This window comes from Penicillium solitum, assembly GCF_028829755.1.
Source record: "Penicillium solitum strain IBT 25940 chromosome Unknown utg000003l_segment0_segment0, whole genome shotgun sequence".
Classification (NCBI taxonomy): Eukaryota; Fungi; Ascomycota; class Eurotiomycetes; order Eurotiales; family Aspergillaceae; genus Penicillium; species Penicillium solitum.
The window spans coordinates 1,312,195-1,334,265 of record NW_027072123.1 but is presented as its reverse complement, the minus strand read 5'-3'; the positions used below and the strand labels follow the sequence as shown (position 1 = coordinate 1,334,265).

Here is a 22,071-nt window from a genome sequence, read left to right as displayed (position 1 = left end):
TCACTTAACTGTTTCCCAGGTGCTAAAAAAAGTGCATACCGCCTTATCTTATCGGTGGCAACTTCGGCTGCACTAATTTTCCGCCTTCAAGATCCCGAACTGCGAGGGAAGAGCTACAGGGTAGCAGTGTTTTGCGCGCTCGCCAAATTAAACGTCACTTCTCCAGCTTTGCTGGCTCTATCTTCTATTTGGTCGGATATCCTTAGTCCCACCACCCATCATGGATGACCTCGAGTCTCTGGAGCTGTTCTCGCTCGTCTCGCGCGTGACGAACGAGTTCGAGAATCACCTGGGAATCGCCGACAAGACCCTCGCAGAGTTCGTGATCGATCAGCACCTCAAATGCAACGGCAAGTTTTCCGATTTCAAGAAATTTTTCGACGACATGGGCGGCGAATTCCCCCAAAGTCTCTTGGAGAGTGTCGACCGCATGGTGCTCACGATGCACCCCAAGTACAAGGGAAAGAAAGTAGAGAACGACAAGGGAACTTCTGATGCCAACGACGATATGGCTTTGCTTGATGCTCTAGAGCAAAAGTCTCGCGTGTTCAAGGGCCTTGCGGTCCCCGATACGGAGAAGCGCTGGGCGGAAGAAGACTACACAGATCGCCAAGCGGCAGACGAGGCCGACGCACAAGCAGGTGCGATGGACGACACTTTTGCTATGCTAGAGGGGCTGGCAGGAAAACCGAAGGAGGACAAACCACATGCATCGAGAAACGATCGTGGAACGAGGAAGCGGAGCCGCAGCCCCGAGCACAACGATTACGACCGTGGACGGCGCAGAGACAAATACCGCTCGCGATCAAGGTCTCGAAGTGCCCAGCGTTATAACAAAAACGATGATCTCGTGGACGAGTTCGGTAGATCGATTGGAAAATACAACAACCGGGAAGACAGCCGTCGCAATGGCCATAGTGACCGTCGGAGACACCGTGATCGTGACGAGGATGATGATTTCCGCCGTCCTCCGCCTGTCGAGCTGGATGACCACCCCGTTTTGTTCAAGATTTATGATGGAACCGTCACGGGTGTGAAAGATTTCGGTGCTTTTGTGAACCTAAAGGGCGTCAAGGGGAAGGTGGATGGTCTTGTTCACGTTTCAGCAATGCAGGAAGGAGCACGAGTCAATCACCCCTCAGATTTGGTCTCGCGGGGACAACCAGTCAAAGTCAAAGTCGCTAGTATTGAAGGTACTCGCATCGGACTGTCCATGAAGGAGGTGGATCAAGCGACAGGCATGGATCTTGTTCCCCAGAAGCGCCTTGCTTCTGGTGCAAATATGGAACGTCTCGATGGTGGACTCGCAGATGATAGGTACGGCAGCCTCGGCTCCGATGTGCCCGTTATTGAAGGATCCGGAGGCCGGCCAATGAGGAACCGAAAGCGCATGACTTCGCCAGAGCGGTGGGAGATCAGACAATTGATTGCCTCCGGTGTTGCCTCTGCAGCAGACTATCCCGATATCGACGAAGAATATAACGCAACGCTCACCGGCGAAGGCACTTTCGAAGAGGAGGAGGATATCGACATTGAGGTCAAAGACGAGGAGCCTCCTTTCTTGGCTGGCCAGACGAAACAATCCCTCGAACTTTCTCCTATTCGTGTTGTCAAGGCTCCCGATGGTTCAATGAACCGTTCTGCTATGGCAGGCACCAACCTTGCCAAGGAGAGACGCGAATTGAAGCAGCAGGAAGCACAGGACAAGGCGGCCGAAAAGGCGGCCGATGTTGATCTGAATGCCCAATGGCAGGATCCCATGGTTGCACCGGAAGAACGAAAGTTTGCCGCTGATCTTCGGAGTGCGCAGCCCAAGCAGGACGAGGCTGTACCAGAGTGGAAGAGAGTGACGATGGGCAAGAACGCATCTTTTGGAAAGCGGACGACCATGTCCATGAAACAACAACGCGAGAGTCTGCCCGTCTACAAGTTCCGGAAGCAATTGCTGGATGCAGTGAAGGACAATCAAATGATGATTGTCGTTGGAGATACGGGTTCTGGAAAGACCACGCAGTTGACGCAATACCTGGCCGAGGGCGGATATGGAAACAATGGAATGATTGGTTGCACCCAGCCTCGCCGTGTTGCTGCCATGTCAGTGGCTAAACGTGTGGCCGAGGAAGTTGGCTGCAAGCTCGGAGCAGAGGTTGGATATACCATCCGTTTCGAGGATTGTACCAGCCCAGACACGAAGATCAAGTACATGACCGATGGAATGCTCCAGAGAGAAATTCTTCTGGATCCGGACCTTAAGAGATACTCCGTTATCATGCTTGACGAAGCGCACGAGCGGACAATCGCAACTGATATCCTCTTCGGATTGTTGAAAAAGACAGTCAAACGACGACCTGATCTCAGATTGATTATCACCTCCGCCACACTTGACGCTGAAAAGTTCTCCGAATATTTCCACGGTTGTCCCATTTTCTCTATTCCCGGCCGAACTTTCCCTGTCGAAGTCATGTACTCTAAAGAGCCCGAATCCGATTATCTGGATGCTGCACTTATCACTGTCATGCAAATTCATTTGACAGAACCGCAAGGTGATATTCTGGTCTTCTTAACGGGCCAAGAAGAGATTGATACAGCATGTGAGATTTTATTCGAGCGGATGAAAGCTTTGGGACCTACTGTCCCTGAGCTGGTCGTCTTACCTGTCTATTCTGCACTACCCAGTGAGATGCAGAGTAGGATTTTCGATCCGGCACCCCCAGGTGGACGTAAAGTCGTCATTGCAACGAATATTGCAGAGACCTCGATCACAATTGATCAGATTTACTACGTCATTGATCCCGGTTTCGTGAAGCAGAACGCCTATGATCCGAAGCTCGGCATGGATTCCCTTGTGGTGACTCCCATTTCCCAAGCGCAAGCTAAGCAAAGAGCTGGCCGTGCCGGAAGAACAGGACCTGGAAAGTGTTTCCGATTGTACACGGAGGCTGCCTACCAGTCTGAAATGCTTCCAACAACCATTCCCGAAATTCAGCGCCAGAATCTCTCACATACTATTCTCATGCTCAAGGCCATGGGTATCAACGACCTCCTCCACTTCGATTTCATGGACCCACCGCCTACCAACACAATGTTGACAGCACTTGAAGAACTATATGCCTTGTCAGCGCTTGACGATGAAGGTCTTCTGACTCGCCTCGGACGAAAGATGGCCGATTTCCCCATGGAGCCTGCGCTTGCCAAGGTGCTCATTGCATCTGTGGATTCAGGCTGCTCCGATGAAATGCTTAGCATTGTCGCCATGCTGTCCATCCAGTCTGTCTTCTACCGCCCTAAAGAAAAGCAGCAACAAGCAGACCAGAAGAAGTCCAAATTCCACGATCCGCACGGCGATCATCTGACCCTCCTCAATGTATACAATGGGTGGAAGAACGCAGGCTTCAACAACTCCTGGTGTTTCGAGAACTTCATCCAAGCACGACAGATCAAGCGCGCCCAAGATGTGCGCCAACAGCTGATGGGCATCATGAACCGCTACAAGCACCGCATCGTCTCTTGCGGCCGGGATACCATGAAAGTGCGACAGTCCCTGTGCACCGGCTTCTTCCGCAACGCAGCGCGTAAAGACCCCCAGGAGGGATACAAGACCCTGGTGGAAGGAACGCCCGTGTACATGCACCCCAGTTCCGCGATGTTCGGTAAACCGGCTGAACACGTCATCTACCACACCTTGGTCCTCACGACTAAGGAGTACATGCACTGTACCACTGCTATTGAGCCGAAATGGCTCGTGGAGGCGGCGCCCACTTTCTTCAAGGTTGCACCTACGGATCGATTGTCGAAGCGTAAGAAGGCGGAGCGCATCCAGCCCCTGCACAACCGCTTTGCTGGCGAAGACGATTGGCGTATTTCTGCCCAGCGGCGCCAGGGCAGAGGTGGTGGTGGTGGAACCTGGGGTTGATTTTTGTTATCTTTCCAATATACCAACCATGGTTGCGATCGTGAGTTTTTTATTTCTTGCGTCTTATATCTCTTTACCATTGTGCTTTTGCATGAATCACTTAGCTTAAAATATGGGAGTTACTTGTTTTGGATCTAGTTCTTGTATGATATCTAGATGGGAATATTATTGGTTGTTCCATTCACCACTAAGCATCCTGCTAGCAAAAGGCCTTCGTCGTAAGTCAAGCCTTCCTTCCTATCTAGTCCAGTTTATAGTCATATCGAGAATATATATCAAAAAGGCGTTTATTTGGAATTATGTCTTTCACCCCATTGTATAGTTTGCGACTGATTGCCCTAAAATGGCATATAGGAAAGACATACATAGTAGGGGAATCGTAAGCATAACGTCTGTTAATATTGCCATAAAACAGCTTGGTATTCAGATCACTCCCTATCTTGTCGGGTATACAAGCCACATAATCATCTGTCTCACTATAAATATATAGAAACTTCTTATCAGGCCGAGGTAAATGTTGTTTTGGTCCCTCCCTAAGCCAGTCAGAGCTAATGTACGATAGTTTGTTTTACGGGGAGATTAAATGATAACCATCAAAACCTAGTGAAATTGGATCATAAGAGAGATGGACACTCGGTCAATGCGTCCTGGTAGATGAGTCCGTATTATCCTTCGCAACAAAAGCCCGGCCATGCCAATCCATCTGGTCATGTCAGTAGGTTCCACAGAGTAGTAAGGATGCTAAATGGTCTTCTAGCTTACAGATTCTTCATTTGCGTGTGGTGCCAGCAATGCCAGAAATGGAGGGTTTGGTCTTGGTATCACTCGCGTCAATCATAGCCCATGACTTTCATAATTTCGTGAAGCTGGCGAGCCAGAGTCTTTTTGGGGTGGACGTCCATTGTATCAATCTTGCGCTGAGTGTCTTCCTTGAGAGTCTTGACCTGGAAGGTCTTTCCCAACATTTCCAGGCACAATTCAATCCGGTTATGAGGAACCGCGCTATTCAACTGCGTATTGAGGGCCGCGACCTCCTTCATGAGGTCCTTCAACTCAGCCATTTGGCTTTTGATGACATCTCTGGTGTGATCCATGACTGGAAGAACGACGTGATAGGTAAATCAATGGTCTTGATGGGAGGATAGCTAGAAGAAGTAGAAGAAGATGAGGTGGTAAAGAAGTTGGGATGGAAAGGAAGGGGTCGAAGAATCAGACGGTACAAATAGCCCACTGAAGCCGTTTGCTAGTTGTCAGGCTGGGATGAAATGTGAGAGTCGAAATATAAATATAGGGTCATCATTATCAAATATTATGTTGTATATATATTGAAAAATGCGTTTTGCGACGTTCATACATATATAACAGACATTTGGAAAGTCATTTAAAAAGATATCTACAAAGGCATCTGAAAAGACAGTATAAGGCTGAGGAAAGAGCCTGTTAGCTTTGCTAACACTGCAGGACCCCGATAAGCCCGTTGTATGTATCCGGGCCATTCATATCCCCGTCAATAGAGGATTAAGTACCATTCCCATACAGGGACCTTGCTAATAGGCTGTATAAGCCATCATTTTGAAGATATCGTGTAAAGGATGGACAGAAATCGACAACCAGACATGTACGGAGTACAAAAGTAAAGGATGGAGATGATGTTGTCTCCACTTATCGGGGGCTAATGGCACACCGCCCTGATATAAATCGGGCAGAGGTAGGCGGTGTATCCACACTTTTGTACCGGGCGGGGAGCCCTTAACCAATCAACGAGCTGGAAATGTCGATGGTATCGGAACATCGATAAAAAAAAATAAGTTAGAACACCAACCCGTCAAATCATGTCGCACATCACAGAGCATCCCTCGCGGGCGAAGAGAAGAAAGATCGATGATCCTAAGCCGGAGAAACTGGCTGTCACGTCCAATATCAAGTCTGCTGCTTCATTGCGTGAACTGCTGGCTGTCCAGCAAAATGCCCCGTTGGCAAAGCAAGGTGAGGCAGATCGCAAGCCACCCAAAGCTACACCAAAACTGACTAGAAGATAGGTATAATCAAGTTTAAAGAGTTTCTGCTGTCAATTGCACAGACAGAAAAAGAGAGCGACAAAGCAGAGAAATTGCGTGTCCTCAAGGAGTATTGCGATAAGCAAATCACCAACTCCGGGAAGGAGGATGAAACCTCAGTGTGCTTTGCGGACATCATCCAATCTTGGTCATTTGGCGATAGCAATAACAATGAGCCTTTATTGACTAGTGTCCCTTCTGTTCTTGCGATTTTCCTTAAGACGATTTCGTCAGAACTGGAGTTCCGGGAATTCGGAATCGCGCTATGCAAGCATCTGCTGCAGAAAGATCAGCTGAGATTGTTCAACCGCGGTCTGACAGCAACCAAGTCTAAAGAGCACTTGATCTCACCATGTCTCCGTTTGCTTACGGAGATCGTGACTTTTGACGGAGGAGCAGTGGCACGACAACTGTACCTTCGCCGGTACATTACCTTTAAGCGACTGGAGGTCTTCTTGACCCCTAACAAAGCACAGGAGATCTCAGAGGATGAGTCCAACAAGTCGACCCTCAGACGCAACGCTCAGCGATACCTGCTAGCAAACCTGAGAGTCCAGCATGCCTCCGAGAAGAATGATATCATTGAACAGCACAAGATCACCAGGTCTTTCCTCGAATACATCCGGAAAGATCCGCGGGACACTGTACTAGAAATTATCAAGGCTATTGAGAGGGACGTGGTACAAGATTCCGCTTTGTCTCGCAAATCGAAGAGCAAGTTTTTCAACAGACACAATCTCGAACGACTGGTCACGCTTTATGGCTATGATCGCGAGTCAGACGAACCTAATGCTGGCGGTGTTATCATCGCCAATGAGATCCACCGAGTCATGATGAATGTGTGCAAAACTGCCGGACTCGGCGTTCTCCTCCCCGAGACCGGCTGGTATCCCGTCGGAACCGATCCAGAGACCTTAGCTGTTGATGATGATGCATGCATTGAACTAGGCCTGGATTCCCCCATCTATGTCGACAAATACCGAGATTCTGTCCCCGTGCGCAATGGTTCCCTTTCATTCCTTATTCAGTGCCTTCGGCCTGATGTGGATAGTCTGCAGATTGAACTGCTGGTATCAATCTTCAGAGTGGCACCGGAGCTCGTTGCCGATTACTTCTCGAGGAAAACTATGTTTATTTCAGACCCCAAGGCCACCCCCTCGTGGATGGCCGAGTCTGCTTTCCTTTTCTCAACTGTGCAGTTACCTGTACCTGCAAACTGTGGCTGGAAGGATAAGCAGCCTATCCTGCCACCGCCGGTTTCTATCGTTATTGAAAATATTCTCCCTCGTCCCCTTGGCCAGAAGATTATGACCCGCTGTCTCAACCAGAATGCGGAGATTATCACTCTATTCGCCGTCCGAATCTTGACTCTCGCGTTCACTAAGCTGCGGGCTGTTCTCAAAATCTTCCAGGCGGATCACGGTCAAGGTCAGCTATTCTGGAACCAGGCTTCTGCTAAGTTGCTGGCAGAGTTCTCCCGCCGTTGCCCTGCTGTCAAAGATGTCGTTGTGCTCTTCCGCAGAACAGAAAAGGAGGACCTGACTCAGCAGGAAGCCGTTGCAGAGCTTTTGACCTGTTACTATGAAGTGATGCCGGACATTGCTCTGGAGGAAAACTTTGACGTCTCACTAGTCTTGGTTGATGTTCTCAAGCGCCTGGAAGCCCCAGACGTTAGCGCAGATGATTCCGAATCGCTTTTGGGCCAACTTCAGAGCATCCTCCAGATCGCACAACAGTCTGCTTCTTTGCGTTGGTGGCAAAAGCCAGCATCCATGCAATACTCACCCTTCACCTCGATCCTCAAGGTTCTCATGGATACTTCAGACAAGGACTCTTCGCGTCGTATTTCTACCCTGCTCAAGACTGTTCTGGTTGATAACTCCGTTCTGCAAAGCTCCTCACACGCATTTGCCTCTGTCTTGTCCAGTCTTGAGAATTCCGAGGCTGATGTTTTGCATCAACAGCTGGTCTTCTTTGATAACTGTGTCTCCCGTGTTGCCAAGAAGCCCGTTCACTACTTGGATTTGCTACAGTCATTATCCGAGGATGCGTCTAGAACTACTAGCGCGCTTGTTGCTGCTATTGTTGAGCAATGGCCCTTTGTCGTCAAGAGCGGAGATGCATCCACGGAAGCTGCCGTTGGAGCCTGGATCGCAAGTCTTCTGGGTAATCTGAAGCAGGCGGGCGAGAACACCCAGGTGCTCAAAGCTGCTCGGGATGCATTGGTTGAAGCAACTGAGACTAAGAAAATCAAGTCTCTTCTTAAGAAGTCCCTGAAGGAGGCTGATGATGTCGATAATGAGGATAAGATGGACATTGACTCTGGCTCTGGCTCTAATGTGCCTAGTTCATCCAACAAAGCCTCCACCGTTGACCTTGATGAAATCTTTGGATCCCTGCCCACCGAAGGCACAACCCACAATGCCCTGAACAAATGGGAAAGAGAGGACATCACAGAAGCAGTAGACCAGGGTCACGTCGCCGAGCTGATGCTCTGCCTCTGTTCCCAGCACGAAGAAGTCCGAAGACAGGCCTTCGCCAATATCATTCGCTTCATGGCCAAACTCAAGGAATCCACCTACGCTGAATGGCGCACAGTGTTTACTCTGGCTGGTGAGCTCCTCGAGACAGTCAACAACATTGGCATGGAGAAGCCCGTTCCTTGGATTGTTGGCGAGTGCGCTGCAAACTGCCTGGAGGTTCTCATAGACCCCCTCCACAAGGTCTACGGCAAAGTCAACAAGTTCCTGCAGAAGGCACCATCTTGGGAAGTCGAGAAGATCCCAACGTACTGGGTTGACAAAATCCTCCTACACGAGCCTGAGTTGGATGATGGGTATTTCGAGGAGATCGACTGGCTCCTCAACCTGTTTATCAAGGCACTCCGCACCGAGGCTGTAAGTTTCTACCTTTTCAGTTCTACGCCCCAAAGCCACAATTGCTAACACATTGAATGTAGGATATGGAGGTTTACCGACGAGCCAATGTCTTTGAGCGCATTCTTTCTCTCTACCAGTCCCCAACCCTTGTTCCCGCAGCTCGCCGAAAGATCCTGCAAATTGTGTACCGCGCCGCCCAGGTCGGTGGCAGTACCACCCTAATCACCCGTTCTGGTGTCATCAGTTGGATCCAGATCCAAGCTGCAGAGGCTGATCCCAAGGAGGCTGCTCAGCTTGCGGCACTTGCACGTGCTTTGTATGAGAAGTGTGATCGTGAGCGAGTTGATGGCTGGAGTAATGGGACTCTTGGACGGGTCGTTGATGAGATTCAGGTGCAAGTTTGAGGCATTGGAATTTGTATAATAGCAGATTGGATCATTGGTGTTCTTGCCTTTCTGGTCATATGTACACGTAGTTAGGTGAAATTAACCGTGTCACATATCCATCTATCTTCTACAATACTATCACGCATATCCTTTTTAAGGTGCTACTGGTTTTGAAGTCCAGGGTCAGGATCTTCACATAATGTACTGCGATTCTGTAGTTACCCATTGACTACGACTCCCCCATTCGGATGCAAGCTTTGGCCAGAGATAAAGCTACTATCCTGACTTGCAAGGAAGACGAAACATGTTGCAACCTCACTGGGCTGTCCCGGGCGGCCCATTGGTGTACCGCTAAACTGTTCCTTGGCGGAGGTAGTCATGGTTGCTGGAATTAGAGGGGTCCAGACTAGATATATGCGTATTAGTTTTTATATATTTGGATTCAGTTTCGGCCTGTTGAACTTACTTGGTCCAGGACACACACAGTTCACCCGGATTCCATTCTTGACTTGCTGGTTAGATAACCCCCTGGTAAAGGCAACGATGGCTCCCTTTGTAGATGTATAATCAAGCAGATCAGGGCGACCAATATAGTGGTTGACCGAAGCGCAGTTGATTATCGTGGAGCCATTCTTCAAGTGAGGAATCGTGTACTTGGAGAGATAGAAGATGGGATGGATATTAGTGTCGAATGTGCTTTCCCATTGAGACCTATAGAAACGTGTTAATTCCATATTCCGGCAGAAAAGAAACAAGAATAGAAGATACATACTCTTCCAAATCTTTGATATCGTCAATCATCGTTTGAGTCCCAGCATTATTGACGAGGATATCAATTCCGCCCAAGCTTTTAAGGGCTGTGTCAACCACCTTTTGGCAGTTCTTTTTATCCCGGATATCGGTTGCAAAGCAATGACAGCTTTGTCCGGTTTCTTCCACTCGTCGCTTGGTCTCCTGCGCATCTGCTTCCTCTTCGGGAAGATACGTGATGAGGCTAGATGCCCCTTCCATGGCAAATAGAATAGCAACTGCGCGACCGATTCCTGAATCACCGCCAGTGATGATGGCCTTCTTCCCAGAAAGTTTTCCCGCGGCTTTATAGGTCTGGTACCCATTATCCTCCGTTGGGAGTTTGCTTGAGGTGGGCTTGGGATCTTCCATTTCAGCCTGTAAGCCGGGCTTTTTGTGATGCTCGACAGGGACTTGATGGCCTGTAGTACGTATTAACAAGAGCAGAATTCCCATTTAATAAGATATTAACTTACCCTGTTCAAATTGGGATTGAGGTCCCCGTGAGGGCTTTTCTACTTCCTGTTGCATGATGATTTCGGACTGTTGCAGTAATGGAAATGAAATACTATAAATTTTAATGAGATGTTCAGATAATATGTTTATATATGCAGTTTAATACAAGAGAGATATATATATATATATCAATATCTATATGTATTACTTTTTTACAATCGATCGCGTCAGTATGACGCTTATTCATGCCACAACCTGTTCATGTTCCCAAATCCTGCTTCAGCATCTTGCTCTCTTGGCTGTCTGATTGTAGATCCTAAATTATCCACTTGTTTTCTCTTTTTCTTTTTCTGCTTGTTTTGCGTACTGTAGACACAGTGACATTGGCCAAAAGTGGGCGCACAAGGCCTCAACATCTTCGGGCTAATATAGTCCACTTCGTATACGTAATGGTTGGATTCTCGACATCTACGTTCTCTATACTCCAACTTTCTATAATATTGTTTTTATATACTTTAAATTCCTACCCTTTATTCAAATCGCATGTTATCAGAGTTAATATCCTAGATTTTATGGCTCATACTAATAAAAGGGTGATAAGACCGTCTAGGATTTTCGCACTGTTCATTACATGTACTTGTACGCGATTAAAATATTTATACGTGTGTAATGCCTGAGCCCACAACTGATTCCTCGGCAATTAAAACCCCCAACAAGTTTCTACACCTGCGTAGAAGGGCTATACAAGCTTGTCCCTTGGACCCACGCAGCGAACCGTCGCATCAACGCCTCCACCCTTGTAGAGAAATATACTCCTCTATTCCTATGGCATCTGTTATGGTGTCAGTCAATTGATCCATCACTTCAACCGATATTAATATATATGCCTACCACCAATCGCCTTTATTGTTGGTTCGACTTTTCAACAATTCGTTGAAACACCGCCGACGGCTCTAGGAAGGTCTCTGCCCGGTAGCACTTCACATTCCCGGCATCGTCCTTCCGGACAGAGAACACGGCAAAACCAGGAATGGTGATTTCATCGGTGTCCAGGCTGTCTCCTTTGACAAGATACCGGATGGTCGCGGCTTGATAGATACGAGGGGCGACATAGTCGAAGTAGCGGATATCGTGAACCATCATGTCCAGTTGGCCGAGAACGGTCTTGAACATCTGTCGCACCTCGCTACCCTTGATCACGGGGTTATTTGCATATTGCATCTCCACATCGTCGGTCATGAATTCGTCCAGCCATTGATCGGCGTTGAGGGTAGCACTTGCCCGGTGGAACTAATCGATATAAGTTGGTTGTCTTGTTTTGTTAGAAGAAAAACAGCCTTACCGCTTCTAGCCAGTCCAACACGGCGGCGTTATCAAGCTCGGGACCGGCTGACATTATGAGAATAAAATGAGGGTTTGGTGTATGGGATATTTTGGATGCAGAGTAAAATGGGCTTTTAAAGTAGCAGTTGATTCTACTAGGTTTATAGAAATATGTTATATCTTATATATAGACGGAAGAAATCGGTTAGGCGCTGGGGAGTAATGGCGTTCGGAGAAGAATGGATTCGGAGATGAATGGCTCGGAGAGAAATGGCTCGGGAACAAAACGATATAGCTGAGATTAGACTAACGGCCTTTATGAATAATTCGAGAGATAGATATTGTTCAAACAACTACATGCAATGATATTATATTATCCTCGTCCCATTATACTTCCAAATTTACTCCCAAAGCTGATAATCCGGGAAATACTTGTCATGAATCCTCCGAGCATACTCCACCAACGCCGGGTAACTGTTCACAATCTGCTTGGTTTCCGGAGCCCTTCCTAAAAGTCAGCATTTATCATCAGGTGTCTGCCATAAGGCATAACATGGAAAAGTGTACTTACGCTCCACAGACCAAACCCGACACCACAAAGCCAAACAACACAGCATCAGCCTCGGTGGGTACATCACCGCCCCACACCCAGAACGGCCCCTCCCGATCCCGATGCTGGGCATACGCAGCTGATACAAGCCCATCAACAGATTCCCAGATTTCCTGCCTGAATGCGGCGATTTCCTCGCCCGAAAATAGGCCGGTTCCTTGGCCCTGCATATTACGGACGTTCTTATTGTATATTATGTTGCCAACAATCACCTGTACAGGCCAGGGGACACTGGCCAGGATCTTGGAGCGCATGGGGTAATAGTTTACCACCCACCGCTCGTGGCCCTGGTAGAAATAGAGCTTATCCTCTAATAGGGCCTTGAGGGAAAGATCCTGGGCTTTCTCCACGGGGGAGAGTCGGCGATTGAGATCTTCCAGATATCCAGACTCAATGAATGACTTTGCAATTAGGGTGGAGTCGGAGATCGATTGAGACTGCCCATCGCGCTCGAGGGTGATGTAGGGTACCTTGCCCCTAGGGCCTTTCGGGGGTGAGCCTGCTTCGACGTTGTAGTTGATATTGCCAAAGCGCAAGCGGGCCTCGAGCTTAGTGACAAATGGCGACCAGGTGTAGCAGCCTTTTTCAGGGAAGCCCCGGAAAATGGTGATGGCGGGGGCTGACTTGAGGGACGTGGCCATGATGAGCGAATATCGATGGGTGAGAGGGTTGAGGGGGGACTGTGGTAGTATTTGGAGAGTTTACTCTTGGATAGTGGAAGCAACAAGAAGGCGGGACTTTAAAGCTAGAGGCAGAGAAAGACTTAGGAAATACAAAACGACTAGACGTAGCCGCATCGGAGCCTAAATAAAGAACGTAAAGCGCGACGGTCTAGAACCAATGACTATAGAACTATGCTTCTAGCGTAACGAATAAGAATAATCTATAGGCTAAAACGGTAGGTTGGCGATATATTTTAGTCCTCGGTTTTTGGCAGCCCGAACCTCAGCACGGCCCGGCGTCTGCGGCTTTTGGCCCTGCGCCCTCAAATTAAACATACTTTCACTTTTTGGCAAACGGAACCCCAGAAGAAAGGAAGGATATAATAGTATATTATAATATTGTAGAAGATTGACGGCAGTCTCTAACCACTAGTACGCCATATCGGCATATATTTTGACTGCCTAGCCCACTGTTCTTCATTTGCTTACAGGTTACCAATTCTGTACAAACCATTTAGATTAGATCTTTAAGATTTCGTTTTTATAACTAATTTTACTAGATAAATACTCTAATTTAGATAATAAACTACACCTTCCGCTGTATTGCTATACGGATATCAGAATAATAGAAAATCTGGCGTTAACACCTTAAAGATTGAATTCAAGTATAAAGAACCTAACGCATAGAGAATAAGACAAAAGTCGGCCGATTATACAGCCTTATTATTATTCTCAGTAGTCTTTTCAGTAGTCTTCTTAAATTGTATTTAGATAGCTTTTAGACCTTTCCTCGATCTTGGTTTATAGCTAGAAGGGAGGGAAAGGGGTAAAGGCTCAAAATGCGTGGAGGACTCTTTGGTATATAACCTTCAATTTAAAGCATAGAAAATTCAATGTTGAATTAAAGGTTGGCGAGATGAGAGAAACGCTCGAGCAAGCCAAGAAGGCAGCCGCCGCGCGGCGCGACTACAAACTACCTGAAGCAACCATGACCTGACCCTGGAGGAAGTCGAGACCATTTTGCGTCATAAAAAGTTGATGCCGTAAAACGAGCACGAAAAACGAGCAGCCAGGCGATAAGTGGGACGTCGAGCCCTATGAGGCCACCATATCCCGAAGACTTCCCTAAATCCATTACCTCTCTCAGTGAGTGCCCGCTTCTTGTACAAAAAGGTTGTTTACTCATTTACCAAACTAGAGAGAGCTCTCGAGTACCTATGACTCGCCCATTATGGCTCCACTAAAACCGAAGCGCAAGTCCGCGCACATCACAAGGCCGACACGGGAGAACATGGTTTCTGTAGGCCTTCCATCTAGCCTGGTGTTATTATGACGACCATCATGCCTTTCACCTTATTTTACTTCCACTTCGCTTTACATTCCCTCTGGCAACACTTGAGACTCTGACACAGGCTGTGCAAGATCTCCAGGAAAGGGCTGAGGCCCGAGGGGAAGAGGTATAATTGTTACAGCCTTTGCTATACCTAGGTAGAGATCGGGTACAGAGAGGAAGAGGAATCATTATCCATTCAATATATGAAGAGAAGGGTATTTATATCCTGAATCTGACAAACAAAGTGTTGAACATGTGGGACATGCATACATATTTGTTTGCAGACTGAGCGAATTTGGGATAATTTTTAGTCAGGGTACATAACCCTGAATTGTTAGTTTTACAATCAACAGCTTCTTCTTCTACTTTTACCTCCCGTTGTACTTTACTACAACATAAACCACCCAGCCTGCACAATCAGGTATCAATGCGATGATCAAACAGCAATATGATATGAACACAAACTTCCAAGGTTGGAATGAATGAAATTTTCGGTGCCTGATCCACGAGGCTGAGGACTCAACAAAGTCATTGTTACACCTTCACCTTCACCTTCACCTCATTTTCATTTTCTTTTTTCTTCACTCTACTCATAAACTTTCATCTCTGACCAGTTCTTCCTCTTTCTTTTTGCACTCTCATCATCAAATCTCCACACCAACATGTCTATCATGGGATATTCAGATCTTTGCTTAGGCACACAAGTGACCTTCACACTCCCTCGCCCCAGAAGTGGGTTCTCGAGGAGAAGCTCACCGAGGATTTCCAAAGAATGACCGACCGTCAACTTGAGCTGGGTAGTGGACCTTCCTTCGCCGTTTTCAAGTACCTCTGCTACAGTGCAACAGACAGTAGCAAGAAGGCATTTATGAGAATTTACTTTCAGATTCCTAACCCCAGAACTGAGTTCCAGCTCCCTCGGCTTCGACAACAACAGGAAGCTCCACCCCGTAAGCATTTGGAGCTACAAGCTTTGAAGGATCTCAGAGAACAACACTGTACTGTGGTCCCAGCTCTCCTCGCCTATAAAGAAGGAAGGCAAGGCAAGGACGGCCTGGTTCCAGACGGCTATATGACACATATTGTGTGGGAAATGGTCCCCGGGAAGCCACTTGATACGGATCACTTCTGGAAGCCTGAATCGGCGCGGTTACGCGAGGCCGTCCGTACAAAGTTTCGCTATGTTTGGGAGTATGTTTACAGAATCCCCTTTAGCGTGTTGAGAGTGAAACTGACAAACCTAAGACAGTTGAAGCGTCATGGGTGGCAGCCAGGACTCCCTCTTTTACAGAAGATTATCTACGACGAGTCAACCGGTGATATGTATGTGATGCGCTATACACTTACAAAACAGAATATACTAACTATCTTTAGGCACATTGCAGGTTTCCGAGGCCCCGACCGCTTCGACCCCGACGAGAAATTTTCCGACATGACCTTTGTCCTCTGGCGTTTAGCTAGGCCACCCAGAAAGTCCGGATGGGAGAAGGACCCTACCAAGTGGGCCTGGTAATCATCATGGATGTACGTTTCCCTAGCTCAAATGCGCTACGCCAATGAATCGAATATTTGCCGCAATTACAGGAATCGAAGTTAATATCATTGATTATTCTTTCGGGTATTTCATTGATATCGAATGACACCCCGAGACTTCCAATTTGTTAATTAAGAGTTTGTCCGCGTTATCGAGCCGACCGCATAGTAGTTGCTCTCAATACCAATACATTAAGAGTAAACAAATCTGACGCCATGCATTCTTTATCAAAGTGACCCCATTCAGGCATTTTTCGAAGGAGAATGCAAAATAGAAACCAAAACCGCCGGATCACACTAATTTCCCATCTGTTTGATCCAGCCACAGTTTGCGATCGAATCGCTGTCCTAACAAAGTATTTACATCCCCGGTATACGCGAATGTTTTTTTTTTCTTGACGCTTCGGTAGGCTCTTCCTTGTCAACAAAATACATCAAACAGTGTGCTTCCTTGTAGCAATTTATTTCATAATACGCAAGCTTCTGGGCTTCTTCTTCGGTCTGCACGATGTATGTGTAACCAGGAATCTCCTGGCGTACGCAACGGTATAGGCGCCAGCTGCCAAAACCCTGTTTCCGGTAAATGCTGAGGCCTTGATGCTTAGTTTTGGCCTGACGGCCTGAATTAAGACCGACAGAAGAATTAAAATAACTAACTAGTTAGTTAACTACCTGAATTACTATGACACTTCCCTTAGTAATCAAAGTAGCCTGATTTTGCTGGCGTTTACAGCTCTCAAAAATGAAGCTTTTCATTCCGTACAAATGGAGATATTTCGATATTACCCTGTCGGATCTCTTAGCCTCTTTCTTAGCTTCGGTAGCTTATCTTCAACAATCTATCAATCCCACATTGCACCATGCACTTCGACGTGCACCACGTAGTCCTTCCTCCTAGCATATTATGAGCCCCTGGAAAGCTTCATTCAACCTTCCTCATCGTCGTCAACTTCATCCTCTATCGGCTCCTCCATCGACGCCACCACCATCACTACCATCATCCTCACCATCGACATCACTGGCTAGGCTATCCCACTACAAAAACCGACAAACGGTATCACCGACCTCCATACACACGATCTCAAGATTCCCTTACTGAGAGCTTCTCGAGCACAGAGTTTTCATCCCACATAAGTGCCTTTCCTACGACCCATCATATCATATAATTCGCTAACTAAGTGGCCAACAAGGCGCTAGCCACACTGTCAGTACCTATCCTACAACGTACAACGTTAAGTACCTCTCTATTCGACGCACCTTACCTTTCAAAATATTTTCGACCACCAGCTTCGCGGAACCAAAGCTCTCAGAGCTCGTTCCCACCCTCTATTATAGAGTAGCTTTGACAATCCCGTCACTTTCTTTCATACCTTGACGCTATAGTTCATGCTTCTCTTAACCCTTATATCAATACCGCTCCAAATGCCCCGCCGCGTACCAGAATCTTTACAAGATCTTCGCCGTCCACACCAAAAATACAAGTTTCGACAATTTCCACTCGTGGACTACCCTTAAGTACGACAACGTTAAGCCAGCTAACGCGGTTAACACTCCGGCTTCAACTACATCCACTACCACCAACAAGCTGACTACAGCCAACGCTCTTCTTAGCAACCCCGTTGTACACTACAACAACCTTTTCACCAACTAGGTTTACTTCTGCCTGGGGGGACACACACAGGTCCATGGTTTTATGTTCGTGGGGGTGACGGATTTCTTAGTCTCTTTCTTAGCTTATGTGGCTTAACTTATTCAAATGCATTCGACGTGCACCACGTAGCCCTTCCTCCTACCAAACCCCTACTGTCAATGAGGTAGCCAATAATGAGGCCTCGCCCATGTTCTAGGTTGTCTAAAGCACGAGTTGGATCGTTGTATGTTTGGCGGAGGAGAGAGTATGCTGGACAGCTATGCTTGACATTTTCCGAATGGCATACTGCTGGTCCTCCCGGGAGATTTAACGGCTGCATACGAGAGGTAGGAGATCGAGCGCTCTTCCAGCTAGCAATTGAGATATATCAAAGCCACCATCCGGAACAAGGAGGTCGATCGCTCGACGGGCAGTTCCGATGCGATGTCGTGAGGTTACATTGTAGAAAATAAGGGCTTGCGAGAAGTGTCTCAAAGCCGTGGCTTTACCATTATGCTGATGTGTATCTTAATATTGGATTGAAAGGTGGATCGCTAGAATTTAACCAGGATGCTAGATCGGGATGATCTTCTGGGGTATTGCCGACACCCCTTTGAGCAACTGGGGTTGCCTCCTGTAAATCACCAAAATTCCCAGTTCGAGTGCATTGTTCTGACATGTAAACAGCTAGATTGTTCAACCAATGTGGTCAGTCGGTGTAGTGTTGATAGCTCTCTGGGCAACACTTATTTCGCTAAATAGTGACTACACTTCAATAAAATATTTTCTACTGTATACTACCCTTCCTTCCCCTTCCCTTTTCTCTTTCCCTTCTCTTCCCTTCTCTTCCCTTCCCTTCCCTTTCCTTTCCCTGTGACCCGACCTCAACTCCGAGTTCTTACGAGTTTCCTTTGCCAACAGTTGAAAGGTAAGTCACATTCCAGACCAACTCATTATAAGAACAGGATCTTATACTGACCTAAAGCGTTGTTGACAGATTCTCCCTACCCTCTATGCCAAAAATGAATAGACTGAGTTCGATGACACCTGCTGATTCAGCGGTAGTGCGGCTCCAGGGCCGAGGCTCCGGGCTTGGTCCACCACGTCGGGACATCACATCGCCGGGTTTTGGGAGATTCAACCCCATTAGTATTAACAATGAGATATACATGGGGTTCTAATAAAGTTGTCTGAGAGGGCATTCCTTATGCAGAAATTGCGGAACCTTCTGCCATATCATATTGGCGGGTTTTGGCGCAGCCGCTAAACCCGATATCCGTATTGTCGGTGTCTGACGCAATGATTCAATCCGAGCTCCCAACCTTTTCTTCCACCGTATAAAGTCCGAAGCGACTCAAATTGAATATTTTGTAACAATTCACAAGGGAAGTTCTTACACCATCAACATGAACTCGGATATCTTAACAAAAGTCGTTGCAATTTCGTCATCCTTTTGGCTGTCAGGTATGTATCTATCTATCTCCAATAAAGAAAGGGCAGGATACTAAATATGTCAATAACACAGGCGAAATATTCACCTACTCTTGGGGTGCAGTGCCCGCAGTCTTGGTCGCCGCTCCAACCTCCCAGCATTTAGCTGCAAAGCAGTGGGCCGCATTCTACCACAGGGGTCATTCATTGGGGCCTCCATTCGCCATTCTAGGAGCAGGGGGCTTTATTTGGTTGGCCTTGAAGTCGCATTCCTGGTTGTACTGGGGGGCTGCAATCCTCAATATTGGTATCGTGCCATGGACACTTCTCTTCATGTTACAAACAAACTCGAGCATATTCGAGGTTGCGAATATGAAAGATTCGTCGAAAACCCCCGTCCGGGATGAAACACAATTGGCTCCCCTACTGAACAGGTGGGCGAGTCTCAACACCATTCGCTCGTTTTTCCCGTTTGCGGGTGGTGTTTTGGGATTGCTAGCAGCTTTGAGCTAATCCCCATACTGCCTATGCCGAATGGAGCAACCGAGTCTTGTTACAACCTGGGCGTGAAGTGCTTTAGCTCGATAGTCTATTGCTGCTCGCTATTTTATCCGACTGGCATCTGCTTGCGTGCCGCTCCGACACCGGCGTCGAGGTGTGCGACCTGCTGACAGGGCGGCGCCAGGGCGTTGCGACATGGAAGGGCGGCGAGTTTCAGCGGTGGCACTGGCATGACGCTGGCTGTCGGAATGTTTAACGACGGAGTCACGGTGTATAAAAGTGCTTGACGAAGAAGAGCCCCGCGCGGAACTGGAGGGCCACGAGTAGCCGGCGGATGTTTAAGCGGAGGTCCGACCGTTCGAGATGTCAAGGTTGACGAGGCCGATGCAAACGAAGATTGAGGCTGTGAGAAGGTCATAGCAGTATCATACAATGGCTGGATTTTGCTGTTAGTTGTGCAGACATCACTTTTGGATACTGCACGTATTTGTGGTGGTTTTGGACTTTTGTCTGCCTTAGGATTATAGAAAATTCAATGAAAAGAACTAGGAAATTATATAAAATCTGGATGAAAGTAACTAATTCCTTGATAAACAAAGTAGTAGCTACCTACGTACCATTAGACCTGCAAGTACCTTGAAATTGATCAGCGAAATGTCTTGGCATGTGCTTATATAAGCCCAGCCCCTCCGAAATCGTCAGGTCCCAACCGATTCGGAATATCTGCTGACTGCTCTCTGTGAGACGACCAGAACCTCGAACCGCTATTCACATCTGCAAACCCTTTGCACAGCTGACAAGATGCCCCCCAAACCCAACATCCAGCGCTATCTCAAGCAGTCGCTCGACCACATCTTCCAGAACAACAAGAAATGGGTTTCGTCGAAGAAAGAGACAGATGCCACCTTTTTTGACAAGCTTTCTGCTGGACAATCGCCCGACTATTTGTAAGTAACATAGACATGACCTCGTGCTCGTCAAAATTGTTCGTATTGGAACACGTCTAACGACCAATCAGGTACATAGGTTGTAGCGATAGCCGTGTCCCCGCCAACGAGATCATGGGTCTGGAGGCGGGCGAGGTCTTCGTTCACCGTAATATCGCCAACCTAGTGCCCAATGTCGACCTCAACGTCATGTCCGTGATCAACTATGCTGTGCGACACTTGAAGGTCAAGCACATCATTGTGTGCGGCCACTACAACTGTGGTGGGGTCAAGGCCGCCTTGACACCTGCTGACCTGGGTCTCCTCAACCCATGGCTCCGAAACATCCGCGACGTGTATCGCTTGCACGAGAAGGAACTCGACGAGATCCCCGAGGAGCACGCGAGATACAATCGTTTGATTGAACTCAACGTGATGGAATCCTGTAGGAACATCATCAAGACCGCGGCTGTCCAGCAGAGCTACCAAGAGAATCAGTACCCCATCGTTCACGGTTGGGTCTTCGATCTCGGCGACGGACTGCTGAAGGACCTCAAGGTTGACTTCGAGGCTGAGTTGGCGGATGTGCAGAAAATATACTGTCTGTCCCCGGGTTCCAGCTCAGAACATTGAATGGTCGCAATCACAATTGTCAACTGCCAGTCGCGACTTTGAGCGTTCGGTTTGTTGTTGCTCGGCCTGTATCTTTTGGACTTGTCTTTTGATGTGTTTCGCCCTCTCTTCATGGAGCCGTGCATATGTCTTCGTGGCAGTGAGTGATCTGTCATAGTCAGCTTTTCCTGTTCATCGATCAGTTCTGCTTCTTGTTTCTTGTTTCTTCCTCTCTCCGCGCAGTAGATACCACGCATATCAACCATGCGGAATTGAAGAATCTCCATCCAGTTGTAGAAAAGGTAAATGGAAACGAAAGCCATGGGATGAAATGAGCGGTTCATTGATAGAGAGAGAAAGGGTGCCTCGGCATCTGTAATGGCCGCAAACGACGATGTGTTTCACCTCGACCAGGTAAGACAAACGAACCAGCACTAGATTTGGCATCAAGGCCAACGCGAAGGTCAGCGATGGCAAGTTTCGCAGGACAGGTCGTCATCCATGATCATATTGCCAAAGTTGCTGAGCACGAGCAGGTAGTGGAGACATTCAGGACGGTGCAATCTTTGGCATGACTATCGGAGCATCCAATCCATAGAACCGGGGTTTCCTGTTGAAGCGTAGGTATATAGTTTCCAAGGTTGCCTTGAGAGGCTAGTCGGCATTTGAAGTCGCGTTTCGCTCATGCTACCTTGGAAGGGTGAGTAAGTAGTGTTGTGGGATGCTGCCTCTGGGCAAGGTATCGCGGGGAACAAGAAATGTCAAGTTGCAAGGGGATTTCGGCAAAGAACTGTTCACTGCGGAGTAGTCAGGGCCTTGCCGATCGTTATTCCAATAGGTGCGTATGTGTCTCATAGCAGTCCAACTGCCGGGGCCGATGGTCGGTTCCGAGATATGGCCGATTCGGCCGAAAGGTCCACGTTTAAGGCTAACCTTGGAACCCGTTTCACTTCCAGAAAGGGAAATATCCCGTCTTCAGTGAAAATTTGGGAAGGCACAATACAATGTACCGAGTACTCCGTACTCCATA

General features: G+C 47.7%; 10 protein-coding genes across 10 annotated transcripts; 6 read left to right on the top strand and 4 right to left on the bottom strand.

Moving 5' to 3' along the window:
- Positions 1–220: 220 nt before the first annotated feature.
- On the top strand, positions 221–3,913 carry N7455_004387 (uncharacterized protein; the record flags this gene model as incomplete). The annotated part of the gene is made up of 1 exon (XM_040958246.2): positions 221–3,913. The coding sequence occupies one exon, from the start codon at positions 221–223 to the stop codon at positions 3,911–3,913; it is 3,693 nt and encodes a 1,230-aa protein (XP_040811313.2).
- An 830-nt stretch (positions 3,914–4,743) lies between these two features.
- Positions 4,744–5,007, bottom strand: N7455_004386 (uncharacterized protein; the record flags this gene model as incomplete). The annotated part of the gene is made up of 1 exon (XM_040958174.2): positions 4,744–5,007. The coding sequence occupies one exon, from the start codon at positions 5,005–5,007 to the stop codon at positions 4,744–4,746; it is 264 nt and encodes an 87-aa protein (XP_040811361.2).
- Positions 5,008–5,745: 738 nt separating this feature from the next.
- On the top strand, positions 5,746–9,286 carry N7455_004385 (NPA1/URB1 family protein; the record flags this gene model as incomplete). Its single annotated transcript, XM_040958227.2, has 3 exons — positions 5,746–5,899; positions 5,953–8,867; positions 8,930–9,286. The coding sequence occupies 3 exons, from the start codon at positions 5,746–5,748 to the stop codon at positions 9,251–9,253; spliced, it is 3,393 nt and encodes a 1,130-aa protein (XP_040811330.2). The 3' UTR covers positions 9,254–9,286.
- Positions 9,287–9,453: 167 nt separating this feature from the next.
- N7455_004384 (uncharacterized protein) lies at positions 9,454–10,555 on the bottom strand (the record flags this gene model as incomplete). The annotated part of the gene is made up of 4 exons (XM_040958135.2): positions 9,454–9,641; positions 9,702–9,946; positions 10,008–10,446; positions 10,501–10,555. The coding sequence occupies 4 exons, from the start codon at positions 10,553–10,555 to the stop codon at positions 9,454–9,456; spliced, it is 927 nt and encodes a 308-aa protein (XP_040811315.2).
- An 828-nt stretch (positions 10,556–11,383) lies between these two features.
- N7455_004383 (uncharacterized protein) lies at positions 11,384–11,876 on the bottom strand (the record flags this gene model as incomplete). The annotated part of the gene is made up of 2 exons (XM_040958229.1): positions 11,384–11,770; positions 11,823–11,876. 2 exons carry the CDS (start codon positions 11,874–11,876, stop codon positions 11,384–11,386), a joined length of 441 nt encoding a protein of 146 aa, XP_040811416.1.
- A 328-nt stretch (positions 11,877–12,204) lies between these two features.
- Positions 12,205–13,054, bottom strand: N7455_004382 (glutathione S-transferase family protein; the record flags this gene model as incomplete). Its single annotated transcript, XM_040958254.2, has 2 exons — positions 12,205–12,307; positions 12,375–13,054. 2 exons carry the CDS (start codon positions 13,052–13,054, stop codon positions 12,205–12,207), a joined length of 783 nt encoding a protein of 260 aa, XP_040811414.2.
- A 2,126-nt stretch (positions 13,055–15,180) lies between these two features.
- N7455_004381 (uncharacterized protein) lies at positions 15,181–15,921 on the top strand (the record flags this gene model as incomplete). Its single annotated transcript, XM_065604792.1, has 4 exons — positions 15,181–15,358; positions 15,422–15,599; positions 15,654–15,731; positions 15,783–15,921. 4 exons carry the CDS (start codon positions 15,181–15,183, stop codon positions 15,919–15,921), a joined length of 573 nt encoding a protein of 190 aa, XP_065461692.1.
- Positions 15,922–18,977: 3,056 nt separating this feature from the next.
- On the top strand, positions 18,978–19,515 carry N7455_004380 (anthrone oxygenase family protein; the record flags this gene model as incomplete). The annotated part of the gene is made up of 2 exons (XM_040958259.1): positions 18,978–19,035; positions 19,097–19,515. 2 exons carry the CDS (start codon positions 18,978–18,980, stop codon positions 19,513–19,515), a joined length of 477 nt encoding a protein of 158 aa, XP_040811295.1.
- A 14-nt stretch (positions 19,516–19,529) lies between these two features.
- Positions 19,530–19,759, top strand: N7455_004379 (uncharacterized protein; the record flags this gene model as incomplete). Its single annotated transcript, XM_065604791.1, is given in 2 exon segments — positions 19,530–19,573; positions 19,591–19,759. The coding sequence occupies 2 exon segments, from the start codon at positions 19,530–19,532 to the stop codon at positions 19,757–19,759; spliced, it is 213 nt and encodes a 70-aa protein (XP_065461691.1).
- Positions 19,760–20,304: 545 nt separating this feature from the next.
- On the top strand, positions 20,305–21,062 carry N7455_004378 (carbonic anhydrase; the record flags this gene model as incomplete). Its single annotated transcript, XM_040958195.2, has 2 exons — positions 20,305–20,450; positions 20,522–21,062. The coding sequence occupies 2 exons, from the start codon at positions 20,305–20,307 to the stop codon at positions 21,060–21,062; spliced, it is 687 nt and encodes a 228-aa protein (XP_040811347.1).
- Positions 21,063–22,071: the final 1,009 nt, after the last annotated feature.